This window comes from Mesoplodon bidens (assembly GCF_964165515.1).
Source record: "Mesoplodon bidens genome assembly, chromosome: 9".
Classification (NCBI taxonomy): domain Eukaryota; kingdom Metazoa; phylum Chordata; class Mammalia; order Artiodactyla; family Ziphiidae; genus Mesoplodon; species Mesoplodon bidens.
Genome location: NC_138166.1, coordinates 74,469,839 through 74,494,383, shown reverse-complemented (window position 1 = coordinate 74,494,383; position 24,545 = coordinate 74,469,839). Strand labels below are relative to the sequence as shown.

At 38.9% G+C, this 24,545-nt stretch overlaps 1 protein-coding gene across 1 annotated transcript in view; it reads right to left on the bottom strand.

The window, feature by feature from the left end:
• The window catches only part of CFTR (CF transmembrane conductance regulator), a 188,343-nt gene extending 165,968 nt beyond the window's left edge, over nt 1–22,375 (bottom strand). Inside the window, exon 1 of the mRNA XM_081244584.1 lies at nt 22,308–22,375. Coding sequence (XP_081100710.1) covers nt 22,308–22,360 — 53 coding nt within the window. The 5' untranslated portion in view covers nt 22,361–22,375. The remainder of the gene's footprint in view (nt 1–22,307) is intronic.
• Between the last annotated feature and the right edge of the window lie 2,170 nt (nt 22,376–24,545).

The following is a 24,545-nucleotide window of genomic DNA, read 5'->3' as shown; positions in this document are numbered from 1 at the left end:
TGAAGTTCAGGCTGAGGAGAGAGGGTGAATCATTTGAACAGACTGTAACAACAAATCTCAAATTTCTGCAGCATATTCTGCCAGTTTGCTTTAGGTTTTTTGATAAATGGCTATCATGGGAAGAATTGATTTGAGACCAGAAGTCATTTCATCTCTAAAAGGATGTTTCTTTTCTAATTCATATAAATAACACTTCAAATGTCACGGTTATTTTATCAACTTAGATCTGGTGTTATCTTATAGCTGGATATGTTTTTTTCTCAATGAATTTTAGTAAAAATAAAACTTGAGAAAGTAGTGGCATCTAGCTCTCAAAAGTCCTGTATAAAACTTGTAGGCTTCAAGAATGCACCCCAAAGTCACAGCATTGGGGTGAGGGTCAAGTCGGTGAGTCTCTGTTCTCTCATCCCACAAGGTAACTAAACAGGGTTTGCTGCTTACCCATAAAATGTTAAATTTAGAATAAATAACCACTTTAGTCAGCTCAATCACATTTTTGCTTGCTAAAGATGAGCTATTTTTGTGTTTGAGAGTTAATTTCTCATGAGGCTCCTAGTTTACCAAGAGAACTGTAGAAGTTCTTTTTCTTTCTGTAGATGAGTAAACAGTAAATGTAGTCAATGAATTTTAGAAGATTTGGAAAGATAATTATTTGCTGCTCAACAAAACACTGCAAACCAATTCTGAAAAACCTTCCAGAGGCCCAGAAATTAAAAGCATAACATAAATTACTTTAACTTCATGCTTAATGAACCTAAACATTAAATAGGAAATCGATCTGCCCATTTTAAAAGATGCTCCCAAGTATAAATGTATTTGGAATGTAAGCATATTAAGAAAACTTCAGGAAAGATATTTTCTTTTTGGCTTATCTATATTCACTAATGTTTAACTATGAGCATGTATAACTTTGGAAATAAGGAGGAAGTTCTTTTTAATTAAAGAAGAAGTTACATATTATAATTAGTACTTGCTATGGCTAGCTATGCACATAAACTTTCTAGTCAAATATGTTTTAACTCCATGATTTTCATATAATGCTCATTATTAATTTTCATTTCCCATAAAACTGCTTTCTTTTCTTTCCTGATATGATTGTCTGAGGTAAAACTTTACCATGAAGACTACAAAACTCCAGTCACCTAACTTCTATGGTGAATCTGTTACTGAAAAAACTGAATTAGTGATTTTAAGAAAACTCTAGGTTTTAACTCTGTCAGTTTCCAGTCATGTGACCTTGGAAATAGCTTTTCTTAAGCTCTCTCAGCTGCAACTCCTGCTGGAAATAATTACTATGACTCCCTGGTTTTCATGGGGGCCAAATTCAATGTTGTCTATAAAATATTACAGCTGTATGTTATTGCATTGCTTCTTCATAGAAACTACTTGGCTTTAGTTTAATTTTCAGAGCACTAGAGTTTATTATTATTGGGATTATAACAAAAGTACTAGCTAACCTTAATAGACTATTCCTATAACTCTCTAAAATTCTAAGTATCTCACATACGTTATTTCATCTGATTCCCACTACAATTCAAGAGATAAGCCCTAATATTATCTCCATCTTACAGATGAGTAACTGAGGCTGAGGGAGCTTAAATAGTTTATCCAAGGCAGAGTTAGAATTTCAAAACAGGACTGTGATACCAAAGCTTACACTTGTACCAAATTTGCCATATTAGGACTAATTTTAGAAGGAAAAAAAAAACAGCACACAGATAAGTATAATATGAAAAGCATAAGCAACAATAGAAAAAATAGATAAATTTGACATCATCAAATTATAAAACTTGGGCTTCCCTGGTGGTGCAGTGGTTGAGAATCTGCCTTTAATGCAGGGGACACGGGTTCGAGCCCTGGTCTGGGAAGATCCCACATGCCGCGGAGCAACTAGGCCCATGAGCCACAACTGCTGAGCCTGCACGTCTGGAGCCTGTGCTCCGCAACAAGAGAGGCCACGATAGTGACAGGCCCGCGCACCGCGATGAAGAGTGGCTCCCACTTGCTGCAACTAGAGGAAGCCCTCACATAGAAACAAAGACCCAATACAGCCAAAAATAAATATAAATAAATAATTTTAAAAAAATTATAAAACTTTTATGCCTCAAAGCAAACCATCGGGCTTCCCTGGTGGCACAGTGGTTGAGAGTCCGCCTGCCGATGCAGGGGACGTGGGTTCGTGCCCCGGTCCAGGAAGATTCCACATTCCGCGGAGCAGCTGGGCCCGTGAGCCATGGCCGCTGAGCCTGCGCATCCGGAGCCTATGCTCCGCAACGGGAGAGGCCACAACAGTGAGAGGCCCGCGTACCGCAAAAAAAAAAAAAAAAGCAGACCATCAATAAAGTAGAAAAAATAACCCAGAGAACGGGAGAAAATTTTTGCAAATCATATATCTGATAAGAGACCTGTATCTGGAACATACAAGGGACTCTTACAACGCAGTAATAAAAAGACAACCCAATTTAGAAATTGGCAAAGGATCTGAATAGACATTTCTCCAAAGAAGATATACAAACACCCCAAAACATACGAAAAGATGTTCAACCTCATTAGCCATTAGAGAAATGCAAATCAAAGATAATTATTTGCTGCTCAACAAAACACTACAAACCAATTCTGAAAAACCTTCCGGAGGCCCAGAAATTAAAAACATAACATAAATTACTTTAACTTCATGCTTAATGAACCTAAACATTAAATAGGAAACCGATCTGCCCATTTTAAAAGATGCTCCCCAAAATAAATGTATTTGGAATGTAAGCATATTAAGAAAACTTCAGGAAAGGTATTTTCTTTTTTTTTTTTTTTTTTTTTTTTTTTTGTAGTTCGCGGGCCTCTCACCGCTGTGGCCCCCCCCGCTGCGGAGCACAGGCTCCGGACGCACAGGCTCAGCGGCCATGGCTCACGGGCCCAGCCGCTCCGCGGCACATGGGATCCTCCCGGACCGGGGCACGAACCCGCGTCCCCTGCATCGGCAGGCGGACTCTCAACCACTGCGCCACCAGGGAAGCCCCGGTATTTTCTTTTTTGCTTATCTATATTCACTAATGTTTAACTATGAACATGTATAACTTTGAGAGATTCTACTACACACCCACTAGAAAGGCTATAATCAAAAAGAGGTAACGATAAGTGTTCACATAGATGTGGAAAATAATATTAGAGCCCTTATACCCTGCTGGTGGGGATGTAAAATGATGCAGCCACTTTGGAAAACAATCTGAAAGGTACTCAAAATATTAAACAGAAAGTTACCATATGACCCAGCAATTCCATTCCTTGGTGTATGCCCAAGAGAAATGAAAATATGTGTCCACATGAAAACTTGTACACAAGTGTTTATAACAGCATTTTTTATAATAAGCAAAAAAGTAGAAACAATCCAAATATCTACCAACTGCTGAACGGATAACTGTATAATCCTACGACTTGAATATTGTTTAGTGATAAAAAGAATGACATACTGACACATGCTACAACTTGGATGAATCTTGAAAACACTGTGCTAAGTGAAAGAAGCTAGTCACAGAAGACCATATTGTTTCATTTCTATGAAATGTCCAGAACTGGCACACCTATGGAGAAAGTGGATTAGTAGTTGTCCAGGGTGGGGATGAAGGAGGGAATGGGGAATGATTGCTTATGGATATGGAATTTCTTTTTGGGGTGATGCAAGTGTTCTAAAATTGGTTGTAGTGATAGTTACACATCTCTTGTATACTTTAAGTAGGTAAATTTTTTGGTATGTGAATTATATCTCAAAAAAGCTGGTATTAAGACAAACAGCATAAAGAAATCAATTGTCAGCATGGATTGTAGAAACTTTTCCCAAATGTTTGATTTTCCCTCCTAGAGTTGGTGAAATGCACATTTTTATTATGGTGACTTTGACACTCTAAACCCTTTCATATATGTCAGTGCCTGGGTAGCTGCTACAAGTGATTAAGACTCTGTGCAAAGCCCACGAAAGGATCCAAGGATTGATGACATGAAACATGAGTCATATAAATCGTTTATTCCTGGCCCCCACAAGCAAAGCACTTAATTGCTGGAACTACTATGAATACATAAAAAATAAGAATGGTGAGGGAGTAGCATTGGCATAAAAAGACCACTTCTAACAGCTATACTTAATCCATTCACATGTATTGGATTTCAGGGAGGATTTCAGGGACTCAAGCAATTAAGAGACAATAAGCAGTGCCACAAAAAATAGCCCAAGTCTGTGTACTTTAGAAAAGGAGCCTCAGAGCATTGTTTCATGGTTTTAGTTTGATTTTTATTCTATCAGGGCATGAAGCCACAAATAAGAGACACAAAACTGATTATAGCTGGAACAACTGGCTAGAAAGATAGGATGATTAACTACCCAATAAAATTGCGGCATCTTGTATGAGTTCACTTTTAGGAGCTCTTTACTAACCTAGAAAGACAAGTGAAAACATTGCTCTCTAACTTCTGATTTTTATTTCCATTGGCAATAAGAAATATATCTGGGGGCTTCCCTGGTGGCACAGTGGTTAAGAATCTGCCTGCCAATGCAGGGGACAAGGGTTCGAGCCCTGGTCCGGGAAGATCCCACATGCCGTGGAGCAACTAAGCCCGTGCGCCACAACTACGGAGCCTGTGCTCTAGAACCTGCGAGCCACAACTACAGAGCCCGAGTGCAACAACTACTGAGCCTGTGCTCTAGAGCTTGTGTGTCACAACTACCAAGCCCATGTGCCACAACTACCGAAGCCCGCATGCCTAGAGCCCGTGCTCTGCAACAAGAGAAGCCACCACAATCAGAAGCCCGTGCAAGACCCAACGCAACCAAAAATAAAAATGGGATCTTCCCAGACTGGGGCACGAACCAGTATCCCCTGCATCGGCAGGCGGACTCAACCACTGAGCCACCGGGAAGCCCCTCCCTCACTTTTTTACAGAACTCTGAATCCCTTATTGAAGCTCTTTGTTCACCTAGTTTGTTCAGACACCATCACTAGGACCCAAAGTAAACACTCTCTAACAGGCTTCTTCATCCTTCGGCAATGAAATCCCCATGTCCTTCAGAGTCAGGGTTGCCATTCTAGAATTAACTCAATATCTGGAGTAAAGGCCACTTGATATTTCTCTGCTAAAGTCTTTCTCGCAATATGGAGATAACTCTCCTCTCTTGGGGACAGAAATCCTCTGAGAAGCTCTGGACTGTGGAGTCAGGGATCTGTTTAGTATGAGCTGTAATAGGCAAATCACATGCTAGACTCTCATGACCTTCAACTTCCAGATGACTTAATGACCCCTCACCATGTGTACAAAAAAAATCACTACTTATTAAATCCTCCGTGACACCTGCTTTCCAGTTACTGCCTCAAAGCAACTTTTCCCACAATTAAAACAAAAGAAAAAAAAGCAGTCTAAGTCCACCCAACATAGTTTATTTGAGGCTGTTTACTTGTTTATTTTGCTTGATAGATGGAATGGTAAAATGGAGGTTGGAGACAACCTCAGAAATGTTTTAAGATGAAGATGGTTAAGAATGAATCTTCCAAGGGTAACATTCAAACATGATGCATCAAGAAGACAAAGCTGGTGATTTTTTAAAGTTAGGCATGATAAATCTGGTCTCTAGGGTTCTGCTTGGAATCCTCTAGCCAGATAAACGATCAGTCAAATTCTAGAATTTTTCTCATTTATCTTAACTTTCTCTTTACTCTAACTTGTGTATGCTGTATGTTCTGTTATACTGTTATCCTGCTGTTACTCATGATTATTTCTCAGGATTCAAAGAGCCTTATGGCAATGTATTCAGACTTCTCAGCTGCAGATAATTCCCCATCTTCAAGCTATATATGGAATTTGGTCATTGGTTGCATTTTAACCCTTTTTTTAAATCTTTCATTGTTATTAGTTCACCCTCTAGAAAACAAATCACAAATTATAGCATTAAAAGGTAAATTTAGGGGCTTCCCTGGTGGCGCAGTGGTTGAGAGTCCGCCTGCCAATGCAGGGGACACGGGTTCGTGCCCCGGTCTGGGAGGATCCCACATGCCGCGGAGCGGTTGGGCCCGTGAGCCATGGCCGTTGGGCCTGCGCGTCCAGAGCCTGTGCTCCGCAACGGGAGAGGCCACAACAGTGAGAGGCCCGCATACAGCAAAAAAAAAAAAAAGGTAAATTTAGCATCTTCTTTATTTCTCCCTGCTTTGGCAAGGTGGAAAGTGTTTGTAGACACATTGTATGACTCAGGATTTAAGTTTCAGATGCTGTTCCTGAGGTTCTGGAGCAATGCTAATGCTATTTTTCATTTTCTTGGAGCCTTGATATCACTGTGAGGGACACTGACAGTAAAACTCCTATGAGATGTAAGGGGAGGAGAACAGTAGTGGCTGAACCCTCACTCATCCCCAGTGTGAATCCCAGGAAAAAAAGGAAGCCTGACAGAAGCAGAGAATGGAGGTTCAAGGTTTATCATGGAAATAAGACTTTACTGCAAAAGCCTTACTTTAAATCCTCTTCACTTAATCTCTACATCTTTTTTTCATATAGGCAACATATAAGTAAATAAAGATCCACAAAATAACCTGTTACTTTTCCCCCCAATAGCAAAACACGCAATAATGGATGACTGAATCATTAGATCCTAACAAGCAATTTAAAAGTTCAGAACAGTCACCTTTGCAATCAGGTCCTTAAAAATAGAAATCATAACACAAATGATGATAGTTTAGTGCAAATCATTTTTACAGGCATTTAAGAATCATTTTTACTTCAAAATGTCATAATCTCTTGCTTGCATATACACATTAGGAAAAAGAACTTTAAAGGAAACATCAAGCCAGGTTCTCTTCCTTTTAAACTCTGAAGGAGCTCTCACTGGATGAAACCATTGATAATAAGATGGCTCTTAATTTTTTAAAGGATTCTCCTATTCCTATCATTTGATACAGCATTTTTTTGGTTTTGTTCCAACACCAGCCAAATGCCAGGTCACACTGAAGAAAAATTAATAACTTCCTCAAAATAAAACCTGACCTCTATTTCCCCAAAATCTCAAATGCATTGAAATAGTTTCATATGAATTACGTGTGTCTCTCTACAATCTAGGTTTAATTTTCCTCCCATGCGTTCCATTCTCTCCTGTACTTCCTCCACCTGAGCTGTCACTACTAATTGTCTATTTGCTTGTCTGCCAAACCCCCGTGTTTCCAAACACGCCAGACTATAAACTCCCCAAGGGCAAATACCTTAGAGATTTTTTTTACTGCGTATTCCCTGCCTACCACAGAGCATAGCACATAACTGTCACTCAATTATTTTTTAAATTGTTAAACTTGTTACCACATTATACTTTGCTAGTTTATTTCCCTCATAAGATTAACTTCCTGAGGACAATGTAGTTGTAATATATATCTTTATATCTCCATTGTCTGGTCCAGTGCCTGAGGCAGTGCAAAAAAAAAAAAAAAAAAAGTGAAAATATTTTTCAAGTCAATGGTAAATGCAGTGCAAATGTGAGGGTGCCTATACTTTTCCAGGGACCACTCTTTATTAACAGTTATGCCCCTTTTCTGAGTCATAAGTTAAAGCCAATAATTCTAAAGCTTCCAGCCAAAATTATTTAATTCTCCTCAATAAAATGTTTTCATTTTTAACACTCTTCATTACCCAAACATTCTAATGTCTGGCCTTCAAGCTATTTATTCTCAGTGGAGATGTACCAAAATGTCATAAATGGAAAGTTGTTCTTCAGTCTACTCAAGAACAACTGGACTCTTTTTTTTCTTTTTTCTTTTTTTTTTTTTTTTTGCAGTATGCGGGCCTCTCACTGTTGTGGCCTCTCCCGTTGTGGAGCACAGGCTCCGGACGCGCAGGCTCAGCGGCCATGGCTCATGGGCCCAGCTGCTCCGCAGCATGTGGGATATTCCTGGACCGGGGCACGAACCCATGTCCCCTGCATCAGCAGGCAGACTCTCAACCACTGTGCCACCAGGGAAGCCCTGGACCCTTTTACTTTGACCCTTCTTGACCATTCCCATGTCATGTCACCTGACGTACTTGACATTGTCTCCATGTTACCTGTGTACCATTACAGATGAGGTACACACAGCTTTTGAAAAATTTCATAAATTAGTGTAACCCTCTATATGTATTATACTTTAGAGTTTCAAATTGCTTCCATAGCTCATTCTGCTCCTGAAGACTATTACTATTTTCGGTTCAATTGTGCTCCTCTCAAAAAAGATATATTTTAATTCTGACACCAAGTACCTTAGAATGTGATCTTTACAGAGGTGACCAAGTTAAAATGAGTTCATTAGAGTGGGCCCTACACCTATATGACTGGTGTCCTTAGGAAAAAAAGGAAATGTGGACACAGAGACAGGCATACCGGGAAAATGCCATGTGAAGATGAAGGCAGAGATAAAAGTGAGGTGTCTATAAATCAAAGAGTGCCAGCAAATCACCAGAAGCTGGGGGAGAACATGGAACAGATTCTCTCTCAGAGCTTCAGAGGAAACCAAACCAGCTGACACCTTGGTCTCAGACATCTAGCCTTCAGAACTGTGAGACATTACATTTCTGTTGTCTAAGCCGCCCAGATTTTGGTACTTTGTTACAGCAGCCCTAGCAAACTAATGCACTGGCTTATAAGAGCATGATGGTAAGAGGGTGTTTTTGGATGAGACTTACATTTAAGTTGGTGGACGTTGGACAAAACAGATTGCCCTCCATAACACGGGTGGCCCTCATCCAACCAATTGAACGCCTGAATAGAACAAAAATGCAGGCTTGACCAAACAAGAGAGAATTCTCCAGGAGACTGCCTTCAGAATAAAACTGAAACATCAGCTCTCCTGGGTCTCCAGCCTACCAGCCTGTGCTGCAGATTTTGGACTTGCCAGCCTTCATAATCATGTGAGCCAATTCCTTGTAATAAATCATTTTATATACATATACATATACACATATATATATATATCTCCTATTGGTTTCATTTCTCTGGAGAATGCTAATACACATATTAAACACTCAATGAATATTAGATCTCATAATAATGCTGAGCTGTGTTAAGAGGAGGAGAACTCATTGTCCTGATGAGCATAACAACATCATCAAAGTTAAGTAAATTACACAAGATCATATTGTTGTTAAGTCACAGAGCAAGGATTCCAGCCAGGTCTGCCTGATTCCAAAGTACGTGTTTCTTCCCCTATAGATTGCTACTTAAGAGTTGACAATAAGGACAGAGACAAAGTCAAATGTGAAACCATTATCTAAGAGTATAGGATGGGTGACATGAGGACTCAAGGGAAGGTCAAGACCAACCAATATGGGGGAAAAACTAGTTCAGTGGTTTTCAAACTATGGACCCCAATACCTAGTGTTCCCCTGAGATACTTCCTGGAGTTCACCAACTTTTGATTTGAAATGTCAATATTTTAAAGTATGTTTTACTATTCTAAAAATAAGAATAAAATCATCACACATTCCCAAAACTGTTATATGAAAATTTTAACACACTGGATCTATCCAAACATTATCCTGGACTTCAAGGCTAACTCATTTAGTGTCCACTGTGCAGGAAAGCTTCCCCTGACATCTCTCTGAACCTATTTAAACATACTGCAATCTGTCATTGGTTATATCCACACTGCGTAAGTGAGCATGTTCATTATAAACCAAGTGAACATGGTCTATAGTGAACATGCACCAAGACATGCATATATAGACTTGCACCAAGCTCAATTAACAGCCCATTATATCTCTGGCATACCTGCTCATACAAGGTTTCATTCCAGCGTTACAGAGAGCTGTGCAATCCCCAGGGAATGATAACAAGAAGTATATGATATTATCTTGGTTTTACAATACTTTACCATGCTTACTCAACAATAAGGTGACATTGATTACAAGACTCATCATCAGTGTAATAATGGCCTTTCCAAAAAAAACCCTCTAAATTAAATATACAGTTAAAAAATTTTTTTTCAGTATTATATACTTATTCACACAATTACACACCACTTCCTTCTTCAGTGTCATAATTAAAGTTTTCTTCTAAGCCTTCTTCACATTCAGGTCAAAAATATACTTTTGAATTATTCTTGGTATTCACAGTTATGAATAGGGTTACAAGTGACAAGTTGCATTCACACCACCTTCACCTGTAGGACAGGCAGTATAATTTCAAAGTAAAGCACAGTGCTGAGCTTGAGCAACGTCTACCTTAAGTACAGTGCTTGGTATGCCAGACAAACTTCAGACTAAATAATTACTGTTCTTTCAAAACTAGATCACAGAATAATCTTTCTCAAGAAATTTCAAGCAAGAAACTAAATTTAAGTTAAAAGTCAACCTTGTGGGGTACAACCAATGCAAATAATTCAACTGAAGTTACAGCAAGATATACCTTCTATGAACTGCTAAGTTCCCGTATTTCAAGTTATTCCTGGGCCTGATGGCTGACAGGTTTCTTTTGACATCAATTATAAGAGTCATCTCAATTTCAGAAGCATAATGTGAAAAACGTAAGCAGGTAGGACCAAGAAAAGAGCACGTAAATGTTATATAGTCATTTCAGCCCTTACCTTGGGGCAGGAGGTTACCTATATCTTTGTCTTTATGGAGGACTTACTGTCTTTTATTGTCACTTTTATTTGCATATATTGCAGTTCCATGGAAGATTTCCTTTGGATTCTGGATTTACTGATAAAAATATTGTTTTTAAAAAATTGTAAAAACCACTGCACTAGGAAAATCCAAGATTTAAACATACGAAGAGTCAAACATCAAGTTGAAGAACCATCTGTGAGGTGACTCTGCCTCTTCCTTCAGCCCCAAGAAATACAGAAAGAGTAAACATAAAGAAACAAATGACATGAGTGATGAACAACCAGGGACTGGTGATCAGAACAGGACACCAAAGAGGGTGGGTGGTGGTGAGAGGAACACTGAAGTGACTGAACCTGGAACTCAGCGGAGGGGATTAAGTTGGTAAGGAAGGAAGAATGGATACAAAAACGCAACAGAAAGCCTAGCTGAGTAGGTTTGACAAAGTGGAAGAAGGCAGGAAGCCAGATATAGAAAATGAAAAAGATGAAGGGAGATGATTAGTACCTGGATGGAAAAAATAAGGATAAGAAGTGCAGTCTGGGTCAAGTTTTGTGAAACTGAGCTGTGTCCATGTAACAATGCTTGGCTAATGGCATGCTTTTGGCTGATCATATCTCTCACTCTTCAACTGGACATTTAGAATGTTAAAGACCTCATTAATCTAAGACAAGACCCTTCCCTTCCCCTCCCCATCTTTCCCTCTTCACCTCTCTCCACCTCAAGTAGTTTGTCATATGGATCCATGCAAAACACTGTAAGAGGGCATGCTCCTGGCACTTCCAAGAAGAACAGAGTCTAATGCCTAATTTAAATAATATTATTTATAATATGTGTATCAAAAATAAATTTCAGAGACAAGAAAATTAAGAAAACCTATATACAAAATTAAGTGAAATTATATAATTTACCAATTCCATTCTAGATTGTTGGAGAGTGTGATACACTGGTTAAGAGTTCTAGAGATCAATGTAAGTTCATGTCTTGACTTCACAGTAATTAGCTGGGTGGCCTTGTATAAGCTCTTTAATCTTTCTAAACTACATATTTCTTACATGTACACTCTATCTAAAATTATTTGAAGAATTCACTGAGATAATATGTATAATCCCTGGTACATAGAAAGTGCTTAGTAAATGTTAGGAGATGCTGGAGGCAAAACTGCAGATTTCAAGAACTATTTAAGGGGAAATTTTGAATTCTGTGGCAAGTTGAACAATATCTATATTTCTATTGTTAATTTGCTAAAAAAAATGTGAACCTTCAAAATTCTCTTCCTTGGATCCTAAGATTAAAAAAGAAGAATGTTAAGATGCACCTAGAGATTATCATACTAAGTGAAGTAAGTCAGAAAGAGAAGGACAAATACCATATGATATCACTTATACGTGGAATCTAAAATATGGCACAAATGAACCTATCTACAAAACAGAAACAGACTCATAGACATAGATAACAGACTTGTGGTTGCCAAGGGAGAGGGATGCACTGGGAGTTTGGGGTTAGTAGATGCAAACTATTACATTTAGAATGGGTAAACAACAAGGTCCTAATGTATAGCACAGGGAACTGTATTCAATATCCTGTGATAAGCCACAATGGAAAAGAATATAAAAAAAGAATGTATGTGTATAACTGAGTCACTTTACTGTACAGCAGAGACTGGCACAACACTGTAAATCAACTATACTGCAATAAAAAAAAATTTTTTTAAAAAGAAGAATTTTAGGAAAGAGAAGTTTAGTGGAGCTGGGAGAAGATGGAATCACCTCCATATCCCACATTCTATGATCATGTGGTAGAATCCTGGTTTTTGTCCTCAAATCTGCAGTTTTCCAATCTTTCATTAAGGTTGAAAAGCACTAGTTGGGCCATTTAAACCCACTTTCTTAAGATTAACTTAATGGCTCTTAGACTTTAGTATGCAAAAAGAATCACCTGAAATGTAACAAATAAACAAACAGAAAACAAAAAATCAAGATTATAGTTGCCCTCTCCCAGAGATTCTGGATTTAGTTGGTATGGAGTGGGACCTAGGAATCTGCATATTTAATGTAAGATATATTATAGATAGATCTATCTTAATATATTTTTTGAGCAGGTGATTGGCAACTTGAGAAGCACTTATCTAAAGCTATAGAAAATACCGATATTTATGAAGGGCTTCTAATTTTAAGCACATAAGTATTTACCTAAAGAATTTCTTGGGACTTCCCTGGTGGCACAGTGGTTAAGAATCCGCCTCCCAGTGCAGGGGACACGGGTTCGAGCCCTGGTCTGGGAAGATCCCACATGCCGCAGAGCAACTAAGCCGGTGCGCCACAACTACGGAGCTTGCGCTCTAGAGCCCGTGAGCCACAACTACTGAGCCTGTACGCCACAACTACTGAAGTCCACACGCCTGTGCTCCGCAGCAAAGATGCCACCACAGTGAGAAGCCTGCACACCGCAACGAAGAGTAGCCACCGCTTGCTGCAACTACAGAAAGCCCACACGCAGCAACAAAGACCCAATGCAGCCAAAAGAAAAAAAAAGAATTTTTAAATCCTGTTTCTAGCTAGATTTCTTTTCCAACAGAATAACTAAACTTTGATCAAATTTTCATTGATAGGAGATTTGGCAACTCATTGTTTTTTATTAATAACATACGTGTCTACTAACCCCAGAATCTGACTCTACTTTGCAGTAATAGTGGCTGGAGTGACAGACCGTGACTCAGGAAAGACAAGAGTTGTGTTGCTACCCTTGGCAGAAACAGAAACAATTGAACCAGCAAAACCTTGTATGAGAGTTCAAAAAGGCTGCCAAGTTACAAGTTAACACCTCAGTGGATCCAAAGACTATGTTCAAGGACTAAATCCAATATACATTTCTAAACATAATGTTCTTATCTTTACATTTCATAGGAAGTATTTTAAAAAATTTTAAATACATCAAACAATATTTGCTGTCAAGGAATTATACTGTTGTTGACTTTAGAAAAGTTTATTATGTGAGATGACCTTTATTCAGTCATTTGGTAAATCAATAAAAAATTTAGGCCCCCTTCGTTAAATGGAGTAAGGGAAAATCTATAGATATATACGATGGCCTTTGCTCCAAAGAGAAATAAAATTGTCTCATTAAAAATATCAATGTGAAAATTCCAGTAAAAGAATAATTAGAATGTATAATCGATTTTGATATGTGGCCTAAGCCTTCAAACTGCTATATCCTGGAATATATCAGAGATTCAACATTTATACTGAATAAAGGCATGCATTCATGAATAAATGAATGAATAAAAATCACATTAGTATTTCAAAAATTACTTTTACATTAATGAGTTCATTTTACAGTGGTTGTCTTTCTAGCTAATAAAATTGCATAAAAACTTAGCTCTGATGTTATTGGGATGGCTGAATTGGAGCTTTAATTTCATCAGTCTTATAAACTCTTAATACAGTGAATAAAATTTTGGATCTCAGTGTCATTATATATTTTATGCTCTGATTTATGAAACTGATTTATGAAAATACCTATTGTTTAACTGCATGAATGATGTTGAGCCAAGTTTGCTCCATAATCAAATTAATCCATAGGGGATTTATTTGTGCACTTTTGTTCACAGTCCATATATACAAGATATACATTCACTTTTATGGATAGGAGAGATTAACTCTAATAGATCTCAGATGAAAAGAGGTGGAAAAGAGGCTAATGTGTTTCAGAAGCCAACCCTATCTTTGATTGAAAGGGAGAAGTTCTTTTGTAATAAATATTTCATCAGCTTATTTATTATTTTGAAAAATGTATTCAGAGGTCCAAGACTAAAATGAGTTTAAGGTCTTTTTTTTTTTTTAAGACTAGATTGTGGTATATACATTTAGGAAGAAATTCTGGAAATAATCATTTAAATAATCTGTTTTAAAATTAAACTGTCAGGCACCCAGAATACTCACATGATATTTGAAGAGAAAAAATATTTCAGGTGGAAAGCTCATCTTTAGCAAAGCATTGATCTTCTGAAGAAAATAATAGTGTACTAACTTAACCTAGAATTTTCCTAGAAAGTCCTATAACCCACACAAGAAAGCAAACAAAAGAAACAAATTTTCCTATTTTGTTATACTTTAGAATTCATGGATTTGGTAAAGCAACTAATATTTTTATTCAAAATTGATATTTTATCTTCAGAAAAGTCAAATGGAAAGTTTTTTAAATTTCATATTTATAACTAAATTTTTACATTTCCATCAAAAATTAAATTTTAGAAGCATAAACATAAACTGAATTAGTCAAGTTTTATTCATTCAACAAGTATATTTTAAAGGCCTACTATTCACCAGGGAGTCAGACAGGTGCTGGAACAAAAAGATGGGTAAGATAGAGCCTATACCTTAAAGGACGCATCAAAAAAAAATGTATATGCAAAAAAGAAGTAAAGAAGAGATGGTCAGTAGGTTCCTATAAGACAAAACTATTCTGAGAAGTTAATATCTAATCTAATGTTAAACTACTGTTCCCTCTTCTGAAAAGTCCACTTTGCATGTGTTTCCCTTACTTTTAAAATTACTCAATTATTGAATACACTGTTAATTACAAATGAGCCCTGAAATTTTTTCTAGATCTTTATTTAAAACTAAGTAATTTTAAAGCTGCAAATTCTGAAGCTTATTGCAATAGAATTTTTAAAAAATATATTATATGAAATTCAATTTTCAGTGCCCATAAATAAAGTTTTATTGGAACGCAGCCATGCCCATTTGTTTGCATCCTGTCTATGGCTGCTTCCCTACAATGGCAGAGACTACGTGGCCCGCAACACTGAAAATATTTACTACCTGGCCCTTTACAGAAAAAGTTTGCCAACCCCTGATCTAAAGGATAGCAATGGATTTTGGCTGAAAAAAGTACAGCTTTGTTGTTGTTGTTCTATTTTCCAGAGTTCGTAGAGATATTTAAAATAACTAAAATGTGTAAAGAGAGCTTCCTATAAAGTTTCTCCAGTATGCTGCCTCTATGAGGATTGCTAATCCTGGCCAGCAGTGGCTTCATTTTCTAGTTGCTCCCATAGCCAATACTGGGCTCCAAGGTCTGGCCTGGAATCTCCTCGAAACACAGCTGTCAGCACCTCTAGGATTCTGCCTATTAAGCTTAATTTTCACATAATGGTCTGACTGGTAACAGATGAAACACCTGGGTCCCATTTTGAAGTTAAGAACTTCAGTTAAGAATTTCACTAGGTGTTGGGGGTGGGTGTGAAGTTGGGTAGAAGGTAGCTGCACCTATGTAGGCCATGCTAAGAAAGCTCTGTGTGCTTTAACAGGTTCAAAGTTTTAACATAAAACAATGATACGTAATCTTTTCAAGAATATGAGAATCTTCTTTTTTCAGATTTACAAAATTTAATAGTGGTATTAGGTATTAACTTAGAGTTTAAAATATATATTGAAACCACAGTGTTACCCATGGGCTTACGCATTCTACATTATATATTTCTGTAACTTTGAAATACCTTTTTGCTAATGACCATGCATTACCTTTTTCAGTTATATTTTTTTCAGATTGTATTCCAGAAGATCTTTTCTTTAATCACTGCAGACAATACTTGAAGCCCCAGTGAATTTTCATATGTCCTTCTTAAACGTCTATGATCATAGAAATCAGCTGCGTAAAAACTGCTGTTTAAATGTGTGAAGTTATGGTGGGGTGGGGACCCTTCATATATCAGTTGGTGGGTTTGCAGGGGAGGGTATTGAGAGGGTGCTAAGTAGAATTTCTAGGTAGAATTTAACTAGTGCTATCCCTAGTATACCGCTGCTTTTTTTCTGACACACTCTCAGGTGACTCCATATCACAAAAAAGCTCAAAAAGTCAGCACTTTAAATTATTACCCAGATACCATCCCGGACTTTACTGAACAGTGTGAGGGATGTATTTACAATTCTGACTGTCACCTCTGACATCTAAATATCTCTCACCTAAAGCTCTAAATCACTTCAATGTGTTTTCAGATAATCATATTACCTGGCCTTGAGCCGTATGCATCATTTCCTTTTTCATCTCAAAAAGAAGTTGAGAGTCCTCATAAGCCTCCACCTCCCCTCCCAAGATGCCTCCTCCAACTGAAACCTCTGCCCTCAGCAAGTGTCACCATCACCCACTGCTACCCATGTCAGCAAATCTAGACAGCATTCTTGATTCTTCTCTCTTCTTCACTTTCCACATCTAATCAATTACCACACCTGTTGATTTTACCTCCTAATGTCTTTCAAATCCATCTTTCTCTCTATCCCAACTGCTACTCTTTCAGTCCATCAGTTTTTCGCAAAACTGCAACAGCTTTGAACTGGACACATTGCTCCCCTGCTACAAAGCCACGACTTTTCACTTTCAGTATGATAAAGCCCAGACAAAGTTCACCAAGCCCCTTATGATCTGGTCCTCGCTAGAGTTCCAGACCCAGCTCCCACAAATCTTTGTCACACATCTTATGCTCCAGTTACCGGGAACTTCTTTGACTCTTTTGAAGGTGCCATGCTCGCTTTTGCTGCCAGTCCTACACACAGGCTGCCACTTCTGTATTTAAATTTTTCCTAACCCAGCCCTACCCTTTTTGTCTGGATAGGTGCCAACTCAAGAGCCACTCCTGCAGCAAGCCTTCCTTAACCAGTCTAAGACTGGATTAGATGCCCAGGGAGAGTTACTTTAAGCCCTTGAAAATCTGGGTTTCAGAGAACTCATTCCATGAAGGCAGCACCAATTTCTTCCTTGTCCACCTCACCCTTCAAAATGCCTCTCATAGAATACAGAAGGTGGTGAATTAATGAATTAAGGTATCCTCCAAGCTGCCCTGAATCATAACCTACAAAGTCAGTATTGCTCTGACTCAGTTCTCTGAAGCAACCTATGGGAGAATTCTCTGATTATATCAGGGTAAAGCCCAGTTGTCCAGTTTCAGAGCTAAGAATCCTAACCATAAGGACTTAGCAGAAATCTTCAAATCACTTCTTGACCTCATGAGCAAGGAATTAGTAAGCAGGCCTTCCCGCAAGGCAAAGGCCTGGCTATAAAGGAAGATAAGAAATATTTCATGGAATAATTACTGTAAGTATTAGAAAATCTGTCCAGGGTCCTGCTTGCTTTGACCTCTCTTTATCAGAATAAATGCTGTATTACAGGACTGTTGAATGTCAGCAAACTACAATATCCATAAATCTCCATGGATCACCATGGAATTATCATCATCACAAAGAAATATTTAGTAAACTGTTGCATGCAGGAGTCTTGAAATGGTCTGAATACTAAACAAGTCATAGAAGGCCCTGACATCCAGGGCTTTACAATTTGAAAGAGTCATTGATGTCAAAAGATAGTAAAAAGCTAACAGAGCTGCACAAAGAATAGCAAACTTGACAAGTCTTGCAACTTGGATACAGCTGTGAAAACAGATCATTCAGAGCTCTGTAAGAATATATTCATTCTCTACATCAAGGAATCTAACTGAATTTTTACAGGTTTCTTGCAAAAAGGAGCCTAAACTCTTAGGTTCAATAGCAAAGCCACTTTGTAATGCTAATTTTACTTTCAAACAACCACAGGTAAAATCTTAGGAGCTGAAGAGAAGCACCTGAAATAGTAATGTTAACATATTTATAAAGTAAGCCTTCAGTCAGGGTTCCCAAACAACCAGACCTCTATCATAATCTGTTTTCTCCTCTTGACATCATTGCATCACAGGGATTTTGCTCCAGGGAAGAGCCCTACACAGATGCGTCAGGAATCACTGGAATCAAAATTGCCAAAATTGCTGCTGAGTCAGAGGAGTTTTTAAAGTTTTGATAAACAACATAAACAACATTTGCACGCTAAACGGTTAACACCCTTCCCTGATGGTTTTGCAATCCTATACTTATATTGTACCTCTGTCACTGAAATTATACGTTCCTGTGAAGCGACACTGACAATAATAATACATTTTATACTGGGGACAAGTTAAGGGCCTTTTAAACAAGTTTTAACATTTATGCATTGAATATTATCACACTAACTCCTACTTCTTCCCATGAAACATAAATGGAAAACTGAAAACCCATGATTTCCCTAGTGTATCAGTTGGCTCTAGAGGACATTTTGACTGTCACATCAAACATAAAATATTAACGAACTAGTTAAGACAACTGATTCCACTTCCCTCTTTAGCAAGGGATGGAATATTACAGTTACACTGTATGGTATGTGTTATAAGTATATAAGAAGAGCCTAACCTTGTTTACTTTTTGGTCTTACTTGAGACTTACCTGTGGAATTTATTGGGGGCCCCTATATCCAGTCTTGTAAGAAACCTGTGGCATTGTACACATGGATTCTGTGGGGCTCTGACAATTCCTCAAGTATAGATCTAGACTTCTGGTATGAAAACCATGACCAAAATTCAAGCTGTGTCATCTGACACATGGTTTGGTACACAATCTAACATCTAAAGAGAATATAGGAAATTCAGGGCATGAGAGAAGACAGAGAACAAACTGAATAACCACCTTTAAAAGTTAGAAAATGTTGGGCTTCCCTGGTGGCGCAGTGGTTGAGAGTCCGCCTGCCGATGCGGGGGACGTGGGTTCGTGTCCCGGTCCGGGAGGATCCCACATGCCGCGGAGCGGCTGGGCCCGTGAGCCATGGTCGCTGGGCCTGCGCGTCCGGAGCCTGTGCTCCACAACGGGAGAGGCCACAACAGTGAGAAGCCCGCGTACCACAAAAAAAAAAAAAATTAAAAAAAAAAAAAAAAAAAAGTTAGAAAATGTAAACTTGACAAATTGCTCAAAAATGAAAAACATAATCTCTCTTGGTAAACATTTGTAAATCAATTGCACTGGTATATAAATTATAAATTCTATGCAAATCTATCACCTCTAGTTTAAAAACATCTTTGTATTTCATAAAAGCTTTAAGTTAATGTAACTTGGTCTCCATGATACACACTGTTTGAATTTTTGTGGTGAAATTCTCTTTTAGGTTATGTTTATAATATTGACATTATTATTATTTTATGCATTATGACACCTCAGATATCTTTCAAATTTCATACTTGATGTGAAACTCATGCAAAATTAAGAAAGTACTTAGGGCTTCCCTGGTGGCGCAGTGGTTGAGAGTCTGCCTGCCAATGCAGGGGACACGGGTTTGTGCCCCGGTCCGGGAAGATTCCACATGCCGCGGAGCGGCTGGGCCCGTGAGCCATGGCCACTGAGCCTGTGCGTCCGGAGCCTGTGCTCCACAACAGGAGAGGCCACAACAGTGAGAGGCCCGTGTACGGTCAAAAAAAAAAAAAAAAAAAAAGTAAAGTACTTAAATTTTTCCTAAACATTATTAGTTTTCCCAGTAACAATATCTAGACAATAAAAGAGATATTTAATATAATCTATAAACCAGACCAAACAGCTTTACTCTCTTATGACTGTGAAACTGAATGGATCATGCTCAGAAAGTTAAATTCTAAGGCATTTAACAACATATGATACAAGCATATGACTTTTTTCCTGTATATCTGGTAATGCCATGTTGGACGAGATTTTTCTTAAATTAAATTTTCATCTAGGCCCATTCATTGCACATACAGATGGATAGTCATAAAATTATATTCAACAAAGATGAATATTTTATATAAACAAGGTATGTTGTATTGTAAAGAATGCAAAAATATGGTAATTAATAATAATAACAGTGGCAGCTAACATTTACTAGGCTAACAACTTTACATGCATTTTCTCAACAGATTAACCCCTAAGACATCGGTCCTACTAGTGTCCAAGTTTTAAAGGTCAAGTCACACAAACAGAGATGTTAAGGGACTTGCCTCAGGTCACAGAGCTACTAAGTAGCAGATCCAAGATCTGAATCAAAGCAATCTGAATGCAAAGCCTAAAACTCTGGACCCCTAAGCAGGACTACTGTCTAATCCGAAGACAGAAAATACGTTTCTTACCCTTTCAGAATTACAACCCAGAAGGAAGTTTATAATCACTGGTTCTTTAGGTGAATGTCAGGTCCTATAAATAGTAGGAACTTAACTTTTAAAAATATACCTATTCTTAGAGCAACTTATTATAAAGTAGTTTGAAGAGCAGGACTGAGTATGCTCTTCACAAATTTAGTAGCCATTATAATATTTCTTTTTTAACAGATCCACCTGAGAGCATTTTTAAAACTATACCAAAATGTGTAAGGTGATCTGTTTTAAGAAAAGAAAAAAATACTTTGATAGACCAACAGTGATATAATTTAAATCAACAATGAGCTAATTTAAAGTTCCTTAGTATTATACTTAGACGTAGCCATGGGATATGTATTCTTCTGAAAACTGCATTTTTTTAAAACTGCATTTTTAGACAGAATAGCATTTAGGTTCCTCCAAGTGCTCTAGTAGAAAGGCTACAATTTATGCCAATTAGCATTCTGATTTTGTAAATAGCAGGAAAACAGAACAACAGACAATCCCATTCGTATAGATGGAGTAACAAAAGGTGCTGAAAACACCCACCCAAGAGGCAATTCCAAACAGTAAAGTCCCTCTCTCCCATCCACAGGGAGGAGCTCTCCTTCTATGGCCTATGCCCTCTCCTTAGCACCTGAGTTCCAGTTTGCTGCACATTCAGAGAATAAAACATTAGAAAGATGTGAAAGCCAAGCTCCTTCCTCCCATACACATATAAGCATACTTATAATGTATTTGGCTTTTCTGATACCTAAGTATGCTGATTCATTAGATAATTATGAATTAAGTAATATCCCATGAGAGAGCTGAACCTATTCATTCATTCATACAAGTATAACAGAAATAAAGTAGATACAGTATCCAAAGAACACTTCAAATATGAAATGCTACATCTAACTACACTTTGCCTAAGACTCTGAACTTAGACTCTATTTTTTTAAAATCTCATTAGATGAAGTTCACAAGCTTTTATGGCTCATCACATGTAAAGTAGGATAAGAGTACAATTTATTAAATGTCAGTTGGTTTAACTTCAGTATCTATTCCCATGGTTTCACATTTCCATGGTAATTCTGACCCCTCTTTTAAAATGTATAGCTTGTAGAATTGGCTTTTTTTAAAACGGATATTTCGAAGGATTTGCTTTCATTCTTAAAAGAAAGAATAATGGAATTGTGGCAAATACTTGTTAGATATACTCAGTATCATAACAATAAAAACTTTAAGCACATATTACCCACTCTATATTTCTCCCCTATAAACGTTCAAAATTCAGTCAACAAGTTTTTTCTGAGCACCTACTACATGCAGGCATGGCACTTGTAGTACATTAGCCAAGACGACTTCTAAGTTTCCAAGGCATGAAGGGGGGAAAAATAGGGGCCAAACGTAAGTATTTGTTATTAACAAGTTTATAATTCACAAGTTTCTTAGGAAAATCTAAGGAGACAATTGCACAGTAGCACACTGGGGTCTTAAGAGTGATTTTCAGCTGCAAGTAGTTAAAACTTCAGGGTTAAGCTAAGGCTCTTTATTCACACAATCGGCTTCAGTTCATTCTTTTATCTCTTCCTAATGTTTTCTATCTTATTCCACAAAATCCTCGTTCTCCTCCATAGCAATGAATGACAGCGCATCTTTTTAAAAAACTACTCCACTTTCCCCAAAACCCAGCCCATACACGCGTCCTCCTCTTTCCTGGGCACGTGTGCTTCCAAAGCTCAGCTGGACACCCTCTCACCTGAAAAAAAGTTGGGAGACGACGCTGGCCTTTTCCAGAGGCGACCTCTGCATGGTCTCTGGGAGCACTGGGGTCCCTTCCGGGGCAGGCCGGGCACGAGCTTCTAATGCCAAATGCCCTACTCTTCTCGGAGACTGCCGCTCGCCCCTTTTTCTCTGACCTGCCGTGATGTCATTTGCTTCCAACTCCCCCCACCCACCCCTACCACACACACCTCCCCTCTTCTTTCGCTCCTTCCCCCGCCTCCACTGCCCAGGTTAAAAGCTGGACGCTGCCTGGTCCGGCCCCAAATTTGCTCTAGCGGCTTTCTCCACCCCGTCCGCGCCCAGCGCCCAGCGCCCGCACCGCGCCCGCTCCTTCGTTCTCGCCTCCTTCCCTCCCTCGCTGCTCCGTGCCACCCTTTCCCGGTTCTGACTCCCAGCCTTCCCTCCCTCGCGCGCGCTCCTTCCAGGTCCGCGTCCCTACCTACCGTCCGGCCCCAGCCCAGCCCGCAGGCGGGGGACCGTCGCGGCCGCTCTCCAGGTCCGGTCTCCGACGCTCGAAGACAGAAGGAGCCACCAGCGGGAGCAGAGCCAGTCAGTCCGCCGGGAGCCTCCCGGACCCTCCTGCGCGCCAGGCTCCGCGAGACCCAGGGCACGCCGCGGCCAACTTCCCCGAGCCTTCCTCCTCCCTTTTTCCGACATCCTAGCCGGGTTCGTGTTAGGTTTGCACGGTGCCTTTTGAAAGGGGAACGAAAAGACGTCTCTCCTGTATCAAACTGCAGCCTCGGAGAGCTGCAAAGTTCCGCGGCAGCGTCTGATGTGTTCTGTTCGCCTTAGCGCTTCCCTTGAGTGTCAGAGGGAAAAACCAAGCTTGTTCGTTTCAGGCTTAGGTGAGCTGCACGTGTGGCCCCTTAGGAGAAGTACTGCAGGTGGAGGGAATCTCTATAATTGCCGCTGTGTCCATTACCCGCCCAGGATTTGTTCATTGTCCTAAGTTTTTCAGTCCGGCTTGCATTTTTCAAGAAGGCTTTTGTGTGTGTTAGCGACTACGATGATGACAAGCGGACAGTGTGTAGACACACCCGCCATCCTATAGTTCCTAGTCTAGGTCAGCAACACATCTTGACCAATAACACTGAAAGGAATCCAAACAATCTTTGAAGGGAAGGTAGCATGTTAACGCTGACCTGCCTCAGAGAAACGCCATCTTCAATTCTTGAAGGGCATCTAAGCTTTCCCAGGTGTGGGCGCCCTAGCTTCCCCGAGTTTTTGCTGCGTGGATTGTGTGCCTGTTTGATGGTTTTTAAAGAGCCAAATCTTTCGTTCCTGAATCCTGTTGTGTAAAAGCAAGGGCACATTGAGTTTAAATTGAAAAATTCAAATGGAAGTAAAAAGTTTGGTCTGATTACATTAATGCCTCTACACCTAAAGCAAGGGCGTTTACTTGTGAATTGCTTATTGTTGACTTGTGGTCACCCAGATAAAGTACAAATGAAACTGCACTTCATAATAATAGAAAGACAGGAACACGTATTTAAATTAATAAATGTGTTCAAATCGGGTCTTTATAGCTCCCCTTTGCATTTCCATTGTCACCTTTTTTTTAAACCTTAAAGTGGGTTTTATAAACATTTAAATTTTATTATCCTAAATTTAACAGCAGAGAAAATAACACCAAAGAGATAGGCAAATTGCATAAAGTTAGATACCAGGAGAAAACTTAATTTCTAACTCATGATCTCTTGCTTCAAATCCTGTTTTTGTCTCTCCCGTATGGCAGGCAAATCTAGGCTCTGCCTTCATTATTGACTTTTCCCAGGTATGTGATTGAACTCACTTCATCCACTTTCCCACCCTCCACTCTATTGTTTGCTTTATAACTGCTAATGTAACCCATCAAATGTAATACACACATTTTGAAAGGAAGCGGTAATCAGTTCCTCTTTGTTCTCAAAGAGCAGGTGACAATAAAGAGATTAAGAATTGAGTTCCAAAGATCACAGAAGCTGACCAAGTGATATGCCTCAGAGACCCCAAATATTTGTCAATCAATCTCTTTCCTCTGTAAAGAATAGATAAAATAGTGACTATTTCTTGATTTCTTACTATTTGCCAGGCATCATCTCATGGGAATCTAACAACAACCATGTAAATAGGTGTTATTCTCCCCAGTTTTCAGTAGAGGAAACAGAAAAGAGAAGTAAATGCCTGTAATGCTAGAGCTAACATTTAAACTCATGTCTGATTTCAAACCATC